This window comes from Ambystoma mexicanum, chromosome 1q (genome assembly GCF_040938575.1).
Source record: "Ambystoma mexicanum isolate Mex_15411 chromosome 1q, UKY_AmexF1_1, whole genome shotgun sequence".
Classification (NCBI taxonomy): Eukaryota; Metazoa; Chordata; class Amphibia; order Caudata; family Ambystomatidae; genus Ambystoma; species Ambystoma mexicanum.
In genome coordinates, this window is record NC_090922.1 from 234298797 (window position 1) to 234318439 (window position 19643).

The 19643-nt window shown below is 53.4% G+C and overlaps 1 protein-coding gene across 3 annotated transcripts in view; it reads right to left on the bottom strand.

The window, feature by feature from the left end:
* LOC138526959 (T-cell-interacting, activating receptor on myeloid cells protein 1-like) overlaps positions 1-19643 on the bottom strand; it is a 234722-nt gene that overhangs the window by 61838 nt on the left and 153241 nt on the right. For all 3 annotated transcript variants that reach the window (XM_069637914.1, XM_069637904.1, XM_069637895.1), the window contains exon 4: positions 4486-4773. In XM_069637914.1, coding sequence (XP_069494015.1) covers positions 4486-4773 — 288 coding nt within the window. The remainder of the gene's footprint in view (positions 1-4485; positions 4774-19643) is intronic.

Below are 19643 nucleotides of genomic sequence, written 5' to 3' on the forward strand. Positions count from 1 at the left end.
TTGCCAATTCTGTGGTATTAGAGCCAACGGTAATAACACTGAAATCACCATGGGAGTCCTATGGAATCCAATTAATGGGAACTAACACTGCATACCAACACCTGTAATCCGGCGGTAAGACCGCCGGACCAATTGGCTGCAATGGTAATACAGTTTGGTGGGATCTCGGCGATACTAGACTTATAATGAGGACCAAAGCAATGATTAGAAAGGTTAGCACTGCCACAGGATGGAAGGGTCAAGGGCTGACCATGAGAGCGTGGCCTTCATTCCAATTATACCGGCGAGTTACCCCTAGACCCGAAAAAAATTACTGACACCTGACTTCCTGGTAACACCGGGGTATTACAACCCCAGCGGCCGGGAAGTCAGGTGCCGGTAATTCTGTTAATTCCCATTCCCATAGAGTCCATTGGGACTCTATGGGAATGGGGAACATGGTAGCACTGACACTGTTAATAACTATGCCGGGGCTACTGTTACGGTCTGCTTACCGGGGCTGCTGTGCCCGGCAGAGTCAGACCTGCTGGGCACAGCGACTCCGGCATGCAGGCCCTTAGTGTGCCGGTCTGGAAACAATAGTGCCGGAAGGCTTATCGACACCGTTGTTTCCGGACCGGCACACTTGTAATAAGGCCCATTATCAACAGTTACCAGGTGTGATAGTGAAACTCAAAGATGGCAGGAAAGTGTCCTTCCTTACGAAGAGTGGAAAGGGGGAGAGGTATTCACCTGCAGCATACGTAGCTAATTAAACAGTGGAACAAACAGCACCAGTGGGCGTTGCCTCCTTATGGAACAAGTTGTGCTTGTTGTTGTTGAAAGTCAAAGACTCTACTGATGTTTTGAAGTCACCCACACAGCAGAGTACCTGTAGTAGTGTTAGGAGATTTATCAAGGAAAGGGATTGTTAGTGGTAGTCCTGGCAGGAAGAAGACACTGAAGTACTATACTGTGGTGAAAGGTTGTGGTGGAAAGAAAATGGCAAGGCCACTGAAATATCTGATGAAATATGGGGAAGGTATCCTGACAAAACATTGTTGTGTATAGAGAAGATTAATACAGTAGTTATCTTTCTCAAGGTAAGAAAAGGTCATATTGAAATATTCATTGGAAGAGTGAAGGCAAAGCTTTATGTTGAAGAGTGTTGAACTTTATTTGATTCTAAGACAATTATGACGCCAAGTGAAACCCTTCAAAAGTAAAGAAACTTTCTGTTGGAAACAGAACTTGGCTATTAGGAGAAACGTGTGCATGTTACCTTTAGAAGTGGAAATTGATTATTGGAGTGAACTTTATTCATTGTAACTTTTTTGGGAAAATTTTGCTTTGATTATGGGGAAGAGGATCCGACCCTGGTTACAAGACTATTTGGTTCTAATTATTATTTTGTTGAATTTGAACAGCCATACGAATACCTGAAAGGCTTTTGTTGTATGTATAAGTGTGGAGGACAGATATCCTTGTGTATTACGGTGTTTTCTTTTAGTCCTAGTTGCATAGGCAGGGAAACCCACGTTAGGTTAGGCAAAGCGAGGCATTTATCACACCCTTTTAAGAGAATAAAATGGCTTCTTGTGAAAAACCTTTACCAAGTTGCCAACCCCGCATTTCTGACCCCTCAGAAGACATTGCTAAATGTAGTTTGAAATCTCTACAGTGAGCCCTACGCCAGAGTTGTGTTAGAAAACATCCTATCACAGTCAGAAAGAGGGATAAGACAGGAGTGCCCACTCTCCAGGACCTTTTGGTGAGCAACTTAGAAGCATGGAATTCTGAACCATGGAATCCACGCTAAGGGGCACACCCATTGGCCCATTCTACATTGCTTCTCTTTATTTTATATACTCTGTTGTCCCTGAGAGAATACATCACTAAGATATTAGGAATCACTATAGAGCTCAGGGTTATTTCAGGATACACAATACATTGTAAGAAACCTGAGAGGATAGACCTGTACCCTGCTTTGGGTGATGTACAGCAATCTCTTAACATTGAAAAGAGACCTGTGATTAGATACCTGGAGATTGAGCTAACAAAGAACCTGACTGTCTTGGTCAAACTAAATTTTGGAACCTTGTAGGACCAAGTATAAATTGACCTGGCAGGATGAAAGGGGCTCACCAGATCACAAGTTAAAGGCACAGATCATAAAGATTGGCAAAGCAGGCAAACTCCCTTCCCTTCAAGCATCTGATATTAGCCAACTTGAGTGACATCTAGATACCTCAATCTGGTAGGTTGACAAAAGATTGGACCTCTAGCTAATGTTGACAATTACTTTTTGGCTTGATAAATACATTTGTAGAAGCAGAGAGAAGATGTACTGGAAAACAACAACTGTGCAGGCCTAAAGCAGATTGGGCGAGACAAACATTTAATTCACTAACCTTTTTAAAGGGATTACAACACAGACAAAGAGCATCTGTCCTCCCTTTTTGAATACTCAGTAATTAAATCCCCACAGATAACTATATCTCTTTGTTGCATCCTTAAGAAACATAACATGTTGTGTTATTTTACCTTCCCGCAATCTCCAGCCAGGAGAAGAAACCCACAAACAATCACAAAAAACAGTCAAAAGCAGACCCCTACTGCTCCTTTGCCAAGGATGAATGTAAAGAAATACTTCAGCGATGACATTGTCACCCAAGTGATGCCACTTCCACGCTCATCTTGTATAACATCACATATAGGATCTACTGGATATCACACTGGATTTCTTCACAAGCCTGTGCTGGAGATGGTGTGGGAACAGAGGCTCACAGGTTCATTTTCTGTAGGATTATCCAAAAATCAAGCAGTTTTGGGGCAAAGTCTGTGACTTCAATGCAGAAGCAATGAGAACTAGAAGTAATGGGCACGGCTGTTTGAGCCAATTGAATTTGCAGAAAGAGGTACAAGAATGGACAAATGAATGAATAAAATGAAGTGACACACTGTTGGCAGCAGCAAGGCGTCCTATTCCCAGAATGGGCTAGGCTAACCATGGATCCAACACCTTGACAATCTAACATAGAAGTTTAGCTCTCTGGTCAGTTCATCTAGTTCACGGAATTGACCTTTAAGCTCACCAATCAGCTGACCAATTTAGTTCTCACCTACCGATATGGGGACTGGAACTTGGTACTTGGGGACAAGCTAGCAGCTCCTTTGAGGCATCAGATCACAAGGTCTACCTTCAAAAGAAGAGGTGTCTACTTCTTTTGGAATTGTTATGTGGAAATGTTTCAATACAAATTGAATGTAAAATTGTATGTAGTTGTAATAAAACGCATCAGACAATCAAATTTAAATTAATTGAATGCTGAACAGTCACAACTTACACAATAACTATCTGATGGCGGGAAAGTATTTCATGTTGGGATGTTAACTACATTATAGGTCCTCGATTAGTGGCACAATAACTCTCTTATGTGGACATGTTTGATGAAAGCATAACTTAATGTTTGACACATGATCATTGGCACAATAACTGGTGTGCACATGTTTACTGTCTGAATGACCTGTTTGGGGAATGATTTCTGGTGCAATGTATTGTTGGGATGCATGCCTTTATAGCAAAGTAATTTATAATGAATGCCCATATATGAAATCTTTTATCTTGAAAAAATGTATAGTGAATGTGTTTTTATTTTATTTTTTGGCCCCGAACCCCCATTTCCCACCCCTAAAAACCCATCCCGACCGTTTCCCAAAAATATTTAACCCTTACCCCATCCTAAATACATTCACTATAAAGGTTTTCAAGATAAAAGATTCGATATATGGGCATTCAATATAAAGGATTCGATATAAACACTGTATACCATATTGCTGCTGCGTCTATGGTTATAGGGACAATACTAGTCATCGGCTAATTTTATTGTTGGCACAATAACCTGCTGTGAAAGGCATGATTGCTGGCACAGTGACTGGCTGTTGGGTGAGGTTTCCTGGCACAGTAACTCCACAATTTTGACATGTCTACTGTGTGGATCCATGCTATTGAGAGCATGTTTTCTAGTGCAATGCAAGTTCAATCAGCACATTTTGGAATTACAGATATCTCTTTCCAATTGATACAATCCTAGATGACTTTTGTTCAGAAAAAACACATCACAAAATGTTTTGTATTACTATAATGAAACGGCATTGTTGTCTATATCCAATTATCTTGAACACATTGGGGGTCATTCCGAGTATGGAGGTAAAACCAGGCGTCCTTAGCGGGTTCCCGCAAGCAGACTCGTAGTGGGGCGGTAAGGGGTTGATGCTCCAGCATCTTTACCGGCGCCGTTAACCCCTTACTGCCTTGGTCGTAATGACCTCCATTATTTTTTTAAAAGCACAAGACTACTCCTGACTTTAGTTTTTATGACATACATCTATGTTGGAATATCTGCTTTTACATGAGTGAATAAACAATATACAAAAATACAAATAGCCATATCAAAACAAAAAATATCACAAAAGCAGGATATCTAATGGAATCTCACACTGTACCTGTCACTCTCAAGTTCAGGTCGTCACTGGGATGTGACCACAGCACAGGTACAGTCTGTCTGTAATAGTAGCAGTTGTATCGTCCTCTCTGGGGAGGTCCCACACTCAGGAGCTGAAACCGGGCAGCGTGCTGCTGGTCCTTGGAGTCTTGCTCATCAATTAAGATTCGCCCCTTATAGAGTGCAAAGGTCACGCCACGGTGAGGCCCCTGGCAGTGGACAGTGGCAGATCCACCATTCTGGATTGGGTTGCTTGGGCTCACAGATATGGCAGGCTTGGGGTACAGCCCTGCAAGTCAAAAAAGTCAGACAAAGAAAAAGTGTGAAGAACGGGTCTTAGCTGCGCGAATGCAGTAACAGTCCATGGAGAATTTGGGACCATACTGGTGCGACTGAACAGCCGGAAGGCCATGGGTACTGTTAGACGGAAACATGGGACTGTCTTTTCTCCAGCCCCGTTGGCCTTCAGCCAATGTGAGGACAAAAAACGCTACTAATAGTAAACAGATCTACTCCTTTGTGCAACTCCTTTCAACTGCAGTTTATTAGTTTGGATAGTGTTGCATCGTAGACCAGATGCTGCCTTGCTTTCATTAGTTCCTTAAAGCATATTAACATAGCATACCGTTTGGCACAGTATAAAGGATTTCTAGTTCAATGTATCACATTACAGCCCATTGCATCCTATCCATTCTATTTCTTGAACATGACCTCAGGTCCAGACATTTACAGGCCGATTCATGGAATAAATGTGCGCCGAAAATCCCGGCGCAGAGGGGCCAATACGTGCGCTGCGCCTAAAATCAGCGCAAAGCGCAGGGAAACCAGCGCACGTCGATTCATGGAAGTCCCTGCGCAAGAAAAGCAGAGGACGTGCGCGGAAAAAACGCGCGGCGCAGGCCGGCGCACAGGTCAACCAACGTCGTGCGCCACGGCCACTGCGCCATCACTCCGAGCGCAGCGCACAGCTCTAAAGTAGGCGGGACACAGGGCGGGACACTCGGAATGGGGAATAAAATGGGGCACAACACTCGGAATGGGGAAGAATGTGGGCGGCACGGGGAAAGTTCAGGAGGCAAGTGCGCGGAACGCCCACACGCTCGCATACAACACGTATTCATGGAATAGAATAGGGCAAAAAAGCGCACGCTCAAAGCAGCGCACAGGCACAAACAGGCACAAACACGACCGCCACAAGAAAGCAGGCGGTAGCGTCTCTGCGCCTGCAAGAAATGTGCGCTAAAAGGTGCGCCAACAAATAGCACCTATATACAGACATGATCAATGTCCAATACTGTGGCCCTCCAGGACAAATGACGTACAAAGGGGTACCCACAAACACAGACACGCGCAGAGAGAAAAAATAAACGTGTGCGTGCATACCGGGGTGCGCGGTAAGTTGCACACGCGATATGGCCGGGTACGTGGATTTCAGGGGTGCGCGGGAAGTTCCACACGCGATATGGCAGGGTACGTGGATTACAGGGGTGCGCGGGAAGTTCCACACGCGATATGGCCGGCTACGTGGATCCCAGGGGTGCGCGGGAAGTTCCACACGCGATATGGCCCGGTACGTGGATTGCAGGGGTGCGCGGGAAGTTCCACACGCGATATGGCAGGGTACGTGGATTGCAGGGGTGCGCGGGAAGTTCCACACGCGATATGGCCGGCTACGTGGATTTCAGGGGTGCGCGGGAAGTTCCACACGCGATATGGCCCGGTACGTGGATTGCAGGGGTGCGCGGGAAGTTCCACACGCGAAATGGCAGGGAACGTGGATTTCAGGGGTGCGCGGGAAGTTCCACACGCGATATGGCCGGCTACGTGGATTGCAGGGGTGCGCGGGAAGTTACACACGCGATATGGCAGGGTACGTGGATTTCAGGGGTGCGCGGGAAGTTGCACACGCGAAATGGCCGGCTACGTGGATTTCAGGGGTGCGCGGGAAGTTCCACACGCGATATGGCCGGCTACGTGGATTCCAGGGGTGCGCGGGAAGTTCCACACGCGATATGGCAGGGTACGTGGATTCCAGGGGTGCGCGGGAAGTTGCACACGCGAAATGGCCGGCTACGTGGATTTCAGGGGTGCGCGGGAAGTCCCACACGCGATATGGCAGGGAACGTGGATTTCAGGGGTGCGCGGGAAGTTCCATACGCGATATGGCCGGCTACGTGGATTGCAGGGGTGCGCGGGAAGTTCCACACGCGATATGGCAGGGTACGTGGATTTCAGGGGTGCGCGGGAAGTTGCACACGCGAAATGGCCGCCTACGTGGATTTCAGGGGTGCGCGGGAAGTTCCACACGCGAAATGGCGGGCTACGTGGATTTCAGGGGTGCGCGGGAAGTTCCACACGCGAAATGGCGGGCTACGTGGATTTCAGGGGTGCGCGGGAAGTTCCACACGCGATATGGCCAGCTACGTGGATTCCAGGGGTGCGCGGGAAGTTGCACACGCGATATGGCAGGGTACGTGGATTTCAGGGGTGCGCGGGAAGTTGCACACGCGAAATGGCCGGCTACGTGGATTTCAGGGGTGCGCGGGAAGTTCCACACGCGAAATGGCGGGCTACGTGGATTTCAGGGGTGCGCGGGAAGTTCCACATGCGATATGGCCGGCTACGTGGATTCCAGGGGTGCGCGGGAAGTTGCACACGCGATATGGCAGGGTACGTGGATTCCAGGGGTGCGCGGGAAGTTCCACACGCGATATGGCCGGCTACGTGGATTCCAGGGGTGCGCGGGAAGTACCACACGCGATATGGCCGGCTACGTGGATTCCAGGGGTGCGCGGGAAGTACCACACGCGATATGGCCGGGTACGTGGATTGCAGGAGTGCGCGGGAAGTTCCACACGCGAATTGGCTGTGTGCTCCCAGGCATTACCTGTACACCCTCCACGGCCCCTGCAGGCAGCACACACAACAGGGAACTACCCTGCACACCTGCTCATGTCTCCCACCACCCCCACCCCCCATCCACCAGGGACACCCTCCACCAGGCCCCCACCCATGTCTCCCACCACCCCCACCCCCAGCACTGTGGGGAACCTGCCAGCAGGCCCCCACCCATGTCCAACCCATGTCTCCCACCACCCCCAACCCCCCATCCACCAGGGGCACCCTCCACCAGGCCCCCACCCATGTCTCCCACCACCCCCAACCCCCCATCCACCAGGGACACCCTCCACCAGGCCCCCACCCATGTCTCCCACCACCCCCACCCCCACCACTGTGGGGAACCTGTCAGCAGGCCCCCACCCATGTCCAACCCATGTCTCCCACCACCCCCAACCCCCATCCACCAGGGACACCCTCCACCAGGCCCCCACCCATGTCTCCCACCACCCCCAACCCCCCATCCACCAGGGGCACCCTCCACCAGGCCCCCACCCATGTCTCCCACCACCCCCACCCCCAGCACTGTGGGGAACCTGCCAGCAGGCCCCCACCCATGTCCAACCCATGTCTCCCACCACCCCCAACCCCCCATCCACCAGGGGCACCCTCCACCAGGCCCCCACCCATGTCTCCCACCACCCCCAACCCCCCATCCACCAGGGACACCCTCCACCAGGCCCCCACCCATGTCTCCCACCACCCCCACCCCCACCACTGTGGGGAACCTGTCAGCAGGCCCCCACCCATGTCCAACCCATGTCTCCCACCACCCCCAACCCCCATCCACCAGGGACACCCTCCACCAGGCCCCCACCCATGTCTCCCACCACCCCCAACCCCCCATCCACCAGGGGCACCCTCCACCAGGCCCCCACCCATGTCTCCCACCACCCCCACCCCCAGCACTGTGGGGAACCTGCCAGCAGGCCCCCACCCATGTCCAACCCATGTCTCCCACCACCCCCAACCCCCATCCACCAGGGACACCCTCCACCAGGCCCCCACCCATGTCTCCCACCACCCCCAACCCCCCATCCACCAGGGACACCCTCCACCAGGCCCCCACCCATGTCTCCCACCACCCCCACCCCCAGCACTGTGGGGAACCTGCCAGCAGGCCCCCACCCATGTCCAACCCATGTCTCCCACCACCCCCAACCCCCCATCCACCAGGGGCACCCTCCACCAGGCCCCCACCCATGTCTCCCACCACCCCCACCCCCAGCACTGTGGGGAACCTGCCAGCAGGCCCCCACCCATGTCCAACCCATGTCTCCCACCACCCCCACCCCCCATCCACCAGGGACACCCTCCACCAGGCCCCCACCCATGTCTCCCACCACCCCCAACCCCCCATCCACCAGGGACACCCTCCACCAGGCCCCCACCCATGTCTCCCACCACCCCCAACCCCCCATCCACCAGGGACACCCTCCACCAGGCCCCCACCCATGTCTCCCACCACCCCCACCCCCACCACTGTGGGGAACCTGCCAGCAGGCCCCCACCCATGTCCAACCCATGTCTCCCACCACCCCCAACCCCCATCCACCAGGGACACCCTCCACCAGGCCCCCACCCATGTCTCCCACCACCCCCAACCCCCCATCCACCAGGGGCACCCTCCACCAGGCCCCCACCCATGTCTCCCACCACCCCCACCCCCAGCACTGTGGGGAACCTGCCAGCAGGCCCCCACCCATGTCCAACCCATGTCTCCCACCACCCCCACCCCCCATCCACCAGGGACACCCTCCACCAGGCCCCCACCCATGTCTCCCACCACCCCCAACCCCCCATCCACCAGGGACACCCTCCACCAGGCCCCCACCCATGTCTCCCACCACCCCCAACCCCCCATCCACCAGGGACACCCTCCACCAGGCCCCCACCCATGTCTCCCACCACCCCCACCCCCAGCACTGTGGGGAACCTGCCAGCAGGCCCCCACCCATGTCCAACCCATGTCTCCCACCACCCCCAACCCCCCATCCACCAGGGGCACCCTCCACCAGGCCCCCACCCATGTCTCCCACCACCCCCAACCCCCCATCCACCAGGGACACTCTCCACCAGGCCCCCACCCATGTCCCCCTGGCCCCTGGTCCTGACGATACACAATAATGGCAGTAATGGCCAGCATACCCAGCACAAACACCCAGGCAAGGATTGCATGCACCCACATAGTGAATGCAATCACATGACACAACCCCAAAGGCAAGTATGCAAAAGAACACATGTCCGCCACACACACATACACAATGGGTGCAAGTGAATGTCAAAACCCATATCATGACATGTAAGAAACCAAAGAAAAAATGACACAAGTGTAAGATAATATAAAAATGTATTAAATAAAAAAATAAGTAAACTAATACAACTATCTGGCAAAGCGAATAAAAGGTCCATGTCCGGGAACAAAAATGAGAAACCAAAAAACAAAGGATAGAAAAATCAATTGATTTTGTCCAAAGCAAACACATGTAGCATGAAATCAAAGAAAAACCATTACGACATGGTGTAAACAATATGAAATTAAAAAAAAGTATCTCCCAAAAAATAACAATATATACAGGAATGTTCAAGGGTCCATGAGCCCAACACCACTAATGAAACCTAATACTAACTAAGTTAAAAAATATGTACAAAAAAGTGGCCATTGTCCAAGCGGTCCAAAATAATAAAAAGAAATAAAGGAAACCTAGCACTAACTAACTACAAAACTATATACAAAGGCAGCGGGCTAGTCCTGCGGCTCACTTGGTGATGCTGGCCAGGGCATCCTCGAACTCCATGTCAATGTCCTGGAGGCGGGACTCAGTCCTGGCCCCGAGGTCTCGCAGGGACAACCCCATGTGCTCACCAAATTCCCTGCGAGCCTCCTCGAGGCACTCAGCCCGCCTCAATGCCTGATGCATGGAGATCTCCGCCCTGGCCATGGCGAGCCGCTCCTCTTCCGCCCGCTGCCGCTCCGCACCTATCCGCTGGCCAAACTCCTCCCACACGGAACACACCGCCATGCCAGGGTTGCCCTGCCCTCCGGCCGATGCCTGCCCCTCTGATCTTGATGGCCCTGAGCCATGATGCCTCCCACGTCGAGCCCGCTGCTGCCTCCGACGCCACTGCCTCTGCCAGCACGACGGCATCCAGGCTGATGGTAACCACCGACGCCGTCGTGCACGTGCCCTGCCCGATGATGCCGGCACATCTTCCATCTGCTGGGGTCCACTTGCTGTGTCGTCCACCCCTGCTGGACCTCCGACTCCCAACTGCGGCAGGGATGGGATCCCCACCGAGCTGGCTGCATTGGTCGGGGCAGGTCCACAGGGGGCCATGGTGGCATCTGGGCCGGAAGACGGCAAGGAGAACGACCGGTGGATAGCCTGCACAGAGGAGGAGAGGGCCGTCAGATTGGCCAACACATGCAGGAACCCCCCGAACATGGCCGATCCCAATTGGGCCACGTCGGCACGGTGCACTTCGTGATGACGTGCGTGCTCCTCCCGGGAAGCACGCACGGCATCACGAATCACAGCCGTGCGCATCGCGACCCCAATCAGGACCTGCTCCACGCGGCCAGGGGTTCCCACGGCCGCAGGTGGAGGGGAGTCAGTTGACATGGACATCCCCTCTACCTGCGGACGGGCCTGGGACGGGGCATCCCTGCTGGTGCATGGTGGTGCACTCACAGGGTCAGGGACAGCGACATGCACAGGCACCTCCACGGTGACCTGTGCTGCCTCCTGCCCCTGGCCCTGGACTGCACCACTTGCACCAGCAGGGATGCTCCCACCAGGCCCCATGTGTGCACCAGTGTCGGCCTCCTCCTCCTCTGTGCAAACCACCAACCTGGATGGCTCCTCACCGTCTCCCGCCGTAGCAGGCCCCTGTGGGGGCTCACCCACCCCTTCCGCTGCAGCCGTGGGGGCATCCCCGCCGCCTTGCTCCACAGCGCCGTCTCCGCCCTCTTCTTCACTAGCCGCTGCGTAGAGGGAGACAAAGGACACAAGCATCAGGCTACTGTACAATGGTCCCCTAGACAGGAAGCAATAGCAGATGAGCACCCCTGTCAAAGTACACTTCCATCATGTCCCTCCACAACACATGGGTCAGTCCAGGCAAAACACACACAGTAACAGGCATGGTGCATGCCATGCACATTTCCATGCATGTCCAATTGACTCTTGAAACATTCAATGATATGTAACTCACATGCATCATGGCTCATGCATATCACATGCACACACTTCACCTCAGTCACATCCATCTGGCCCCAATCACACCGAACACAGGCAAAACAAGGGGAAGTTGGGTGCGTCACTGAATCTGTGCATTGTCACACACATGTGTCATGCATCCATGGCATGCACAAGTCACAGACATGCAGGTCAGGCACACAGACATGACTACCATATATGTACCTGGCATCAGCACCCATCCTTCACCCCCATCCATGTCCAGGTACAGAGACTGGCATGCTCTCATGTCCCAAATCTGCATAGTGCTCCCCATGCCGCATTTCAACACATGCAACAACCATGTGGGTCACACATCACTGGTCGCACATGCATTACCATGATGTCCCAGCACACATACATGCATACATGGCCCATGGCACACATACAGGCAAGTATCATAGAACCAGCACACCGCAACATGCACTGTCTCACACAGTGATGCTTGGACACTTACCGCTCAACTCCAGACGGGCCTCCCTCTCAAGGATCTGGGCGTGGAGCGCTGGGCGTACGCGTTCCAGGACCCTCTTCTGGATGGAACTCATGTGGCCCCGGCCCCCCTCCACGAGGCGCCGGGCCTTCACAAGGGTCCTGGACCTCAAGTCCTCCCAGCGCTTCTTGATCTTCAAGACGTTGTGGGTTGCCACCCCCTCCGCGTTGATGGCAACCACACAGTCGGCCCAGATCCTCTCCCGTCCTTCCTTGCTGGCGCGGGACGATCCAAAGAGGGCATCATACTGCCCCAGGACATGCTCCACCAGGACACCAACTTCGGTGGCAGTGAAGCTGGTGCCCCTCTGCCCCTCTGGCCTGGGGTTGCCACTGGTGCCAGATGTAGAAGTGCCCGACATGGCAACCCCAGAGGCAGGTGTGGGTGGGCAACTGGGTCCTGGGGCTGGGCTGTGGAGCGATGTAATCCCAGTTGGGAGTCTTCAGTTCCAGCAGGGGTGGACACAGCAACTGGACCCCTGCAGATGGCTGATGTGCAGGCACCAAATGGCAGGGCACGGTGGCAGCAGGCAGGCAGGCAGGCAGGCAGCAGCAGATAGCACGTGGGAGGCTGCTCAGGGCACTGGGGGGGCAGTAACTCGGCCTTCGGGGCAGGAGCGTGGTGTTCCGTGTGTTTTCGGGTGGCCAGCTTGATACGGAGTGATTTGGCACGTGAAATTCCTGCACGTCAGCGTGAAATCCGAGGAAAGGCCCTTAGCGCGTAAGTGCGTCAGCACGCATACGCGATTCTATTGGACCAGAGTCCCTCATCGCGTAAGCGCGTCTGACGTGATCCGCACGGGCGTTCCCCACTCAGCACGTGAAGACGGAGCACACGCGGAAATACTGCACGTCAGAGTGTCATCGCGTGTAATTGACCAAAAGTGCGCGTACACGCCATTGGCCTATGTACGTGTATTTCATCGCGTGTAATTGGCCAAAAGTGCGCGTACACGCCATTGGCCTATGTACGTGTATTTCATCGCGTGTAATTGGGCAAAAGTGCGCGTACACGCCATTGGCCTATGTACGTGTATTTCAGGGGTGCGCGGCCACTTACACAAGCAAGTACGTCAGCGCACCTGTATGCCTGCTGCGTGGGAATTTCCACACGCGATTGGAGTGGGAACTCGATTCCAGGGGTGCGAGGCTCACACGCTCGCCTACAACACGCGCAAGGCATTAATTTGCACACTTTTCAATGAACAAGCCAGATGCCAGGATGAACATACCGTTCCTAGCAGCAGTGGCAGTGGGCTACCAAAGGAGGAGGAGGAGGAGAGTCAGGGCCAGAATATTCACACCCAGAACCAGCCTATTCGGGATGCCTGATGACCAGGTGTATGGGAGGTACAGGTTTCCAGCACACATCATACTGGACCTGGTCAGTGAGTGGGAGGATGACCTCACATCACCCACCCTGTGCTCCCAAGCACTCAGCCCCCTGCAGAAGGTCCTGAATGTACTGCACTTCTTGGCCACTGGATCCTTTCAGCGGACAAGTGCCATAGTGGGTGGTGTGTCACAGGCCACGCAGTCACGCTGCCTACACCAGGTCTTGAACATCATCACTGCACGGCCATCAGTCCGCAGGCACATATATCTCCCCAGGACTCATGCAGAAAGGCGGACGTGCATCCAGGAATTCTATGGTGTGGCTCAATTCCCCAAAGTGCTTGGTGCAATTGACTGCACACATGTGGCTCTACGTCCACCCAGGGCAACAGAGCACATCTATAGAAACCGCAAGCACTGGCATTCCATCAACGTGCAAGTTGTATGCAATGCCAAGGGAATAATCACATCAGTATATGCCAACTATCCAGGGTCCACCCACGACAGCTTCATCTACAGAATGTCTACCCTATGCCGGGACCTAGAGGCTGGACAGCATGGAGATACATGGCTGCTTGGTGAGCATGAATGCCACTGCACATGCATGCATGTCAGATACTGGGTCATGACACAACACCACTAATGATACCCATCACCACCTCCACAGGGGACAGTGCCTACCCTATCAGCCCCCACATGATGACCCCAATCCGGAACCCCACCACGCCACCCCAGGTAAGGTACAACACAGCCCACATTGCAACACGGGGCATAGTGGAGCGCACATTCGGAGTGCTCAAGTCACGCTTTCGCTCCCTTGACCGTTCTGGCGGGCAGCTGTTATATGCTCCCCGAATAGTGTGCAGGATCATAGTGGCAGCATGTGTCCTGCACAACGTTGCAACACGCCGGGGCCTGCCCGTGGACATGGTGGTGCCCCCACATCCACAACCACATGCACGCCCGCTGCGCATGGGAGGGGAAAGGGCACGGGGGGAGGCAGCCCGTACGCAACTGGTGGCCAACTTCTTCACCTAGGAATCACAGTGCTGGCTAGTGCACACTGCTCTAGCACATACCATCTGACAATCAATGATGACACTACCTGACAATGTCTGAAATTTACTTGACAATAAACTGTCAGATACACATCAGCCTGAGATTGTTAACATGGAAGTGTCAATATGTGTGCACCCCTAGCTACACATACACCAGCAATGCATCACAACGCAAAGACACAACTCCATCAATCTAATATGCATTGCCACAGGCGATTCACTACATAGCAACATTGCCATGTCACCCCTTCCCTTCACAGTCCCGCCACTGAGGACACCATGTCATGGTATGTGACAGCAAACAAACTGGCCATCACAACATGACACCAGTGTCACAAATAGCAGTGCCCCAAATGGAACATAGCCGCACTTGAGCAGCTAACGGACCTGGAGCCACTACTACACACCTGTGTAAGAGTAATTTCAATCAAATTACACACCAACCCACCCTGAAGCCCACCCAAACAAGACACAATGCATGTAATCAATGGTAGTCTCATTACCTGATTCTGCTGGTATGTCCTCACCGTCCAGATGTACAGTGATGGCGCCATGCAAAAGTGTCAGTGCACATCTACCGACATGTAGTCTGACTCCAGAGAGTATGCCCTTGTGAAGATCTGTGTGAAATACCTGCAAAACATGAGCAACATATGTAAGTAGAGGCACATATCAAACCATCATGCATAGTTAGGTGCAACAACAATGAACACTATGAATGTCTACACAGTATTGACTATGGACTGGCCAACAGCTCATGGGAGTCCAATGTCACCGTGTAATTTGATGTCACTTGGGCACACCCTTTGCAAGCCCATGGAAACGGAAGCAGGAGGGGTGTGGATGTCTGCTACCCAAGCATCGAAACCAAACTCAGGACAAGCCTGCATGTGCCCAGCCACAATACAGTGTATGCCCAGGTACCCACACAAGGCAACACTCTTGCAAAATAAAAATAAAATAGAGAAAAAATGGCCATGAAAGGGCCGGCGGGGGGGGGGGGGGGGGCCACCTATGAGGTCCGAGGACAGGATGCACGCCACAATCCACCTGTGTGGATCATGGGAAACGAAAACACCCCATAGGCTCGTGGCCCACACGGCTACTCTGTTGTGGGAGATGAGTCGCTATGGCTCTGGCCAGACCCTGCAGCTGACTCTGGAGGTGGGGGAGCTGCCTCAGAAGATGGTGTGACAATGGGAGGCAGCCCACGCAAAGCACGAGTTTGCTCCTCCATGGCTGCAAGCAGGCGGGTCTGGTAGTTCTGGTTCTGGGTTATAATCATGCGGAGGTCCCCATGCAGTAACTCCCGGGATGACCTGACCTCCGCACGAGTTGCCTGCATCTCGGCCGAGAGCGTCCGTGTCAGACGCTCCAGCTGCTCCTCTGTCCTTCTATGGGATGAAGCCTCAAGCTCTAACAGGGTCGACCTGAGGTGACGGAGTTCTTCCCTCAGGCCTTCCCTGTGGCGCTGGGACTCCATGGAAAGTGATTCCCGCAGAGTCGCCAGTGCCGCCCGCCTGTCCATGTTGGACGCCAACATATCCTCCCTGTGTGCCTGGCAGATGGACTCTGTAGCCTGCTCCAGTCGCTCCATCAGCCTTTCTGGGGGGACAATGGAAGTGGCCACCCTATCCATGGCCTGTGCAATCATCTCGGATGATGCTGCCTGTTGGGTGGCCATACCGTAGATGGATTGCTCCCAAACGGTATTGCCAGGTGGCATACGGCCACCACGTTGACGGGCACCACACCTGCCTGGGGCAAGGCGGACTGCGCCTTGCTGTGCCGGCAAGGCCTCAGGCTGCAGGACTGCATTCCCTCTCTGATCTGCAGCCCCAGGAACAGGATCAGAGATTGGGTGGTGTGGCCCTGCATCCGTAACCACCGGAGGCTGATCTGCCGACACTGACATCCCCATTGAGGGCAATGGCCCGGCTGCAGGTGGGTCGGACAGAGGAGATTCTCTCCCAAGAACACTCACCTGCGACTGCACATAGGTGTCATCCTCCGAGTCTACACCTGAATACTGCTCGGGGGAGGAACCCCCAGAGACACCCCTCGACAGCACGACCTGCAGCACTTGTGGGTTTTCACCCACAAACACACCACGTCCCTCACTTGTGGTAGGTCGGCCCGGGTTGCCCTCCTGGGACGGCTCAACCACCACATCCCCAGCATCAACAAGTGCTTCGTCCCCTGCAAAGACATGAAAGAGAAAAATGGAAACAGGCATTAGCACCATGGCATGCAACAAGGGCTGATGAACAACAGAGGCAGTAGTTCTACGACACATGTCCCACATGACTGGGAGACCTCCTATGCATTCACCATCACTGGGTCTGTAGGGGAGGCTCAGGGCATACAATGTACAGATTGGAGAGCAACGCCTGCTCACCATGCTGCCTAGCACTGCCATCACACATTGGCCGGTGATTGCCATGTCAAAGGCACATGCCATCACACACATGGCATGTGACATAGCCACCAAGTGAAGAGGGAGAGTAGGGCGAGTTTTTTGGATTTCAACCACTCTGGTCCTGACATTGCATCGTCACTTCAATAAGTATACATGTTGTACATGGATCTGCTAGTCCAAATAGGCCACGATGCACAGTGCCTTGTCTACATCAACAAAATGCAGTAAACAATGTGATTCCACCTCCCCATCACCTGTAAAGGATTCATATTGCATTCGTGAAGCACCGGTCCAGAAATGTATGAAGGTACAGCGGAGCACTGAGGGGTGGTGGGGCAGAAGGGGATGCCAGTCAACAATCCTACTGGTGCTGGTGTCATTCATGTCACGCAAGTGCAGGGGTGGGTGGCACAATGAAGTGCAAGGGGAAGTGGCGGCTGGAAGTGCTGTACAAGGTAAGTAGGACTTGACGTCAAGGGCAGATGGTGTTAGGCGCAGACAAGTGCTGGGGGGGTGGCCTATAGGGGTACAGAGTCAATCATGCAGTGCTGTGGGCTCGGAGGGGACAGGGGAGGTACACACTGCATCTGGCTCGGCAAGGTCCTTGCAGATTTCTATGTGTCCTGCAGAGTTGTCACATGCCGCAGATATGTGCCCTTGGATTGGGGATCTCATCTTGGTGAAAAGGGTGAGGCGCTATTGCCTTTGGAGCATGTGGCAGGCCAGTTTGCCAGAGGATGGCCATGATGCAGGACATTCCCTCTCTGCCACCCGGCACCTGTGGTTTGGGTTCACAAGATCCGAGTCATGCCAGGACTCTGCATTGGCATGGGGCTTCAGACAGGTGGTCATGACCGTGGCAAAGACATCCAGTGTACCTGACATGGAGTGGAGCATGGAGTGGGCCCTGTCAGGATGGGAGTGAGCCTAAGGGGGAGCTGGATGGGGGGGAGATTTTGGCAGCATGAGCCTCGACTGACACACACTTCATGGGTCGGAATACCAAGAAGGTGTGTGACAGTGGTGAGGGTGGCTTTGCCTGTGGGGTGGTGAGGGTGAGCTGGGAGGAGAGGAGAATGTGATCACTCCAGGAGAGAGGAGTGCAGAGATGGACGGAGAGGGGAAAGTCAGATGAGATCAGAGCATCAAGAGTGTGCCCTGCAGAATGAGTAGGGACAGACGGGAGTCTAGAGGGTGAGAGGGAGTTGCTGAGGTCACAGAAAGGTCACGTGGGGGCGTCAACAAGCATGCAGGTGGATGCGTACAGCACCAAGGATGAGGATTTCTGTGTCTGGGGACATGAGTGAGGAGGAGAGGTGAGGACACTCAGAAAGGAAGTAGTACATTTGACCAGTTTTCCCAGACACAGTACGCACTGTTTGAGAATGTCAAGGTGTGGTGGAGAGAGACGTCACACAAGCCATTCCAGAGTGGAGTAGGTCTAAGTAGGAGTGACAGTGGCAGGAATACCCTCAGGGAAGCCAAGGGCACACCCCCCCTGCACAGTAGTGGCGGGCCAAGGAGAGGGTCTCCTGAACATCAGGTAGGAGTGTGTGAAGGATGCAGACAGAGCTGGCCGTCAGACATGTTTCCATGAGACCAAGGATGTCAAGGTGCATAACCTCATGTAAGTGACAGATATCGGAGGAATGCCTGATGCAGCCGCAGTGAAAGGAGTGTAATTGTGGAGGAGGTTGACAGCCTTGTAGGACTTACGGGGAGTGCTAGAGATCAGGGGTGCAGCATGTGTAGGAGTTGGAGTGGGAGGCGGAGAAGGTTCATGGGAGGGTGCAGGGAGGCAGTGCAGGATTGATGAGGAGAGAGGAGGGGGGACAGCAGGAGAGGTAAGGAAGTTGATGAGATGTGGGTAGCTTTTCTCAAGGAGATTGAGGTTGGCCTAAGGGCCTTGGACTGGGACGCTCCCATTACCATGCACATCAATAGTGGCCTCTGAGGATTGGAAGGAGGCCAGGAGTACACCCCAACGGGTCCCACCATTGATGGTGGAAGAGGAGCAAGGAGAGAGGACAGGGACCATGTGAAGGGTCTATGGGACAGGCAAAGGCATGTATGAGCAGATGTCAGTGAGAGTTAGCTTTGAGTAGGCTCAGATGCACTGGTCAGCAATAGGGTGGGTCGCATTGGAGGGCAGGGTGCCCTCATTTGACTTTTGGCAAGCAGGTGTCGTGAGTAGGGCACGATGGTCTGAACTGTAGAAGTCATGGAAGATAGACCATGAAGAGCAGCATGGAGTGTGAGGGAATGGGGCTCGAAACAAGACGGTACCAAAGCCCACAGGTAGGAGGTGGATGTCAAGGCAACATCCACAGTATGACAGCATGTTGGTTGGCATTTATATACAGAGGACGCATTAGCATGTGGTATCATTGCATGTCAGGCATGTGAAGATGAAACTTGAATGGCTGGGGGAAAGTATAGGAATGGTATGTAAGACATCAGATGAATAGACAGGGGAGTATGAGCAACAATGTAGTGACAAAATGACAATTCAAGGGCAACTTCCATGGTGTCGGGCCATATGTGCACTGTTGCCAGTAGGGATAGTGCTGTGGGCAGATGGTGTTGCACTGAACATACTGGATGGGGCACATGGGTGCCACTATCAACTCTGCCACACACCCCCTTGACAGGCACCCAACATGAATGCTTCACACACACACCATGCACATGGATAATACACACATGCATGTGCACTCAC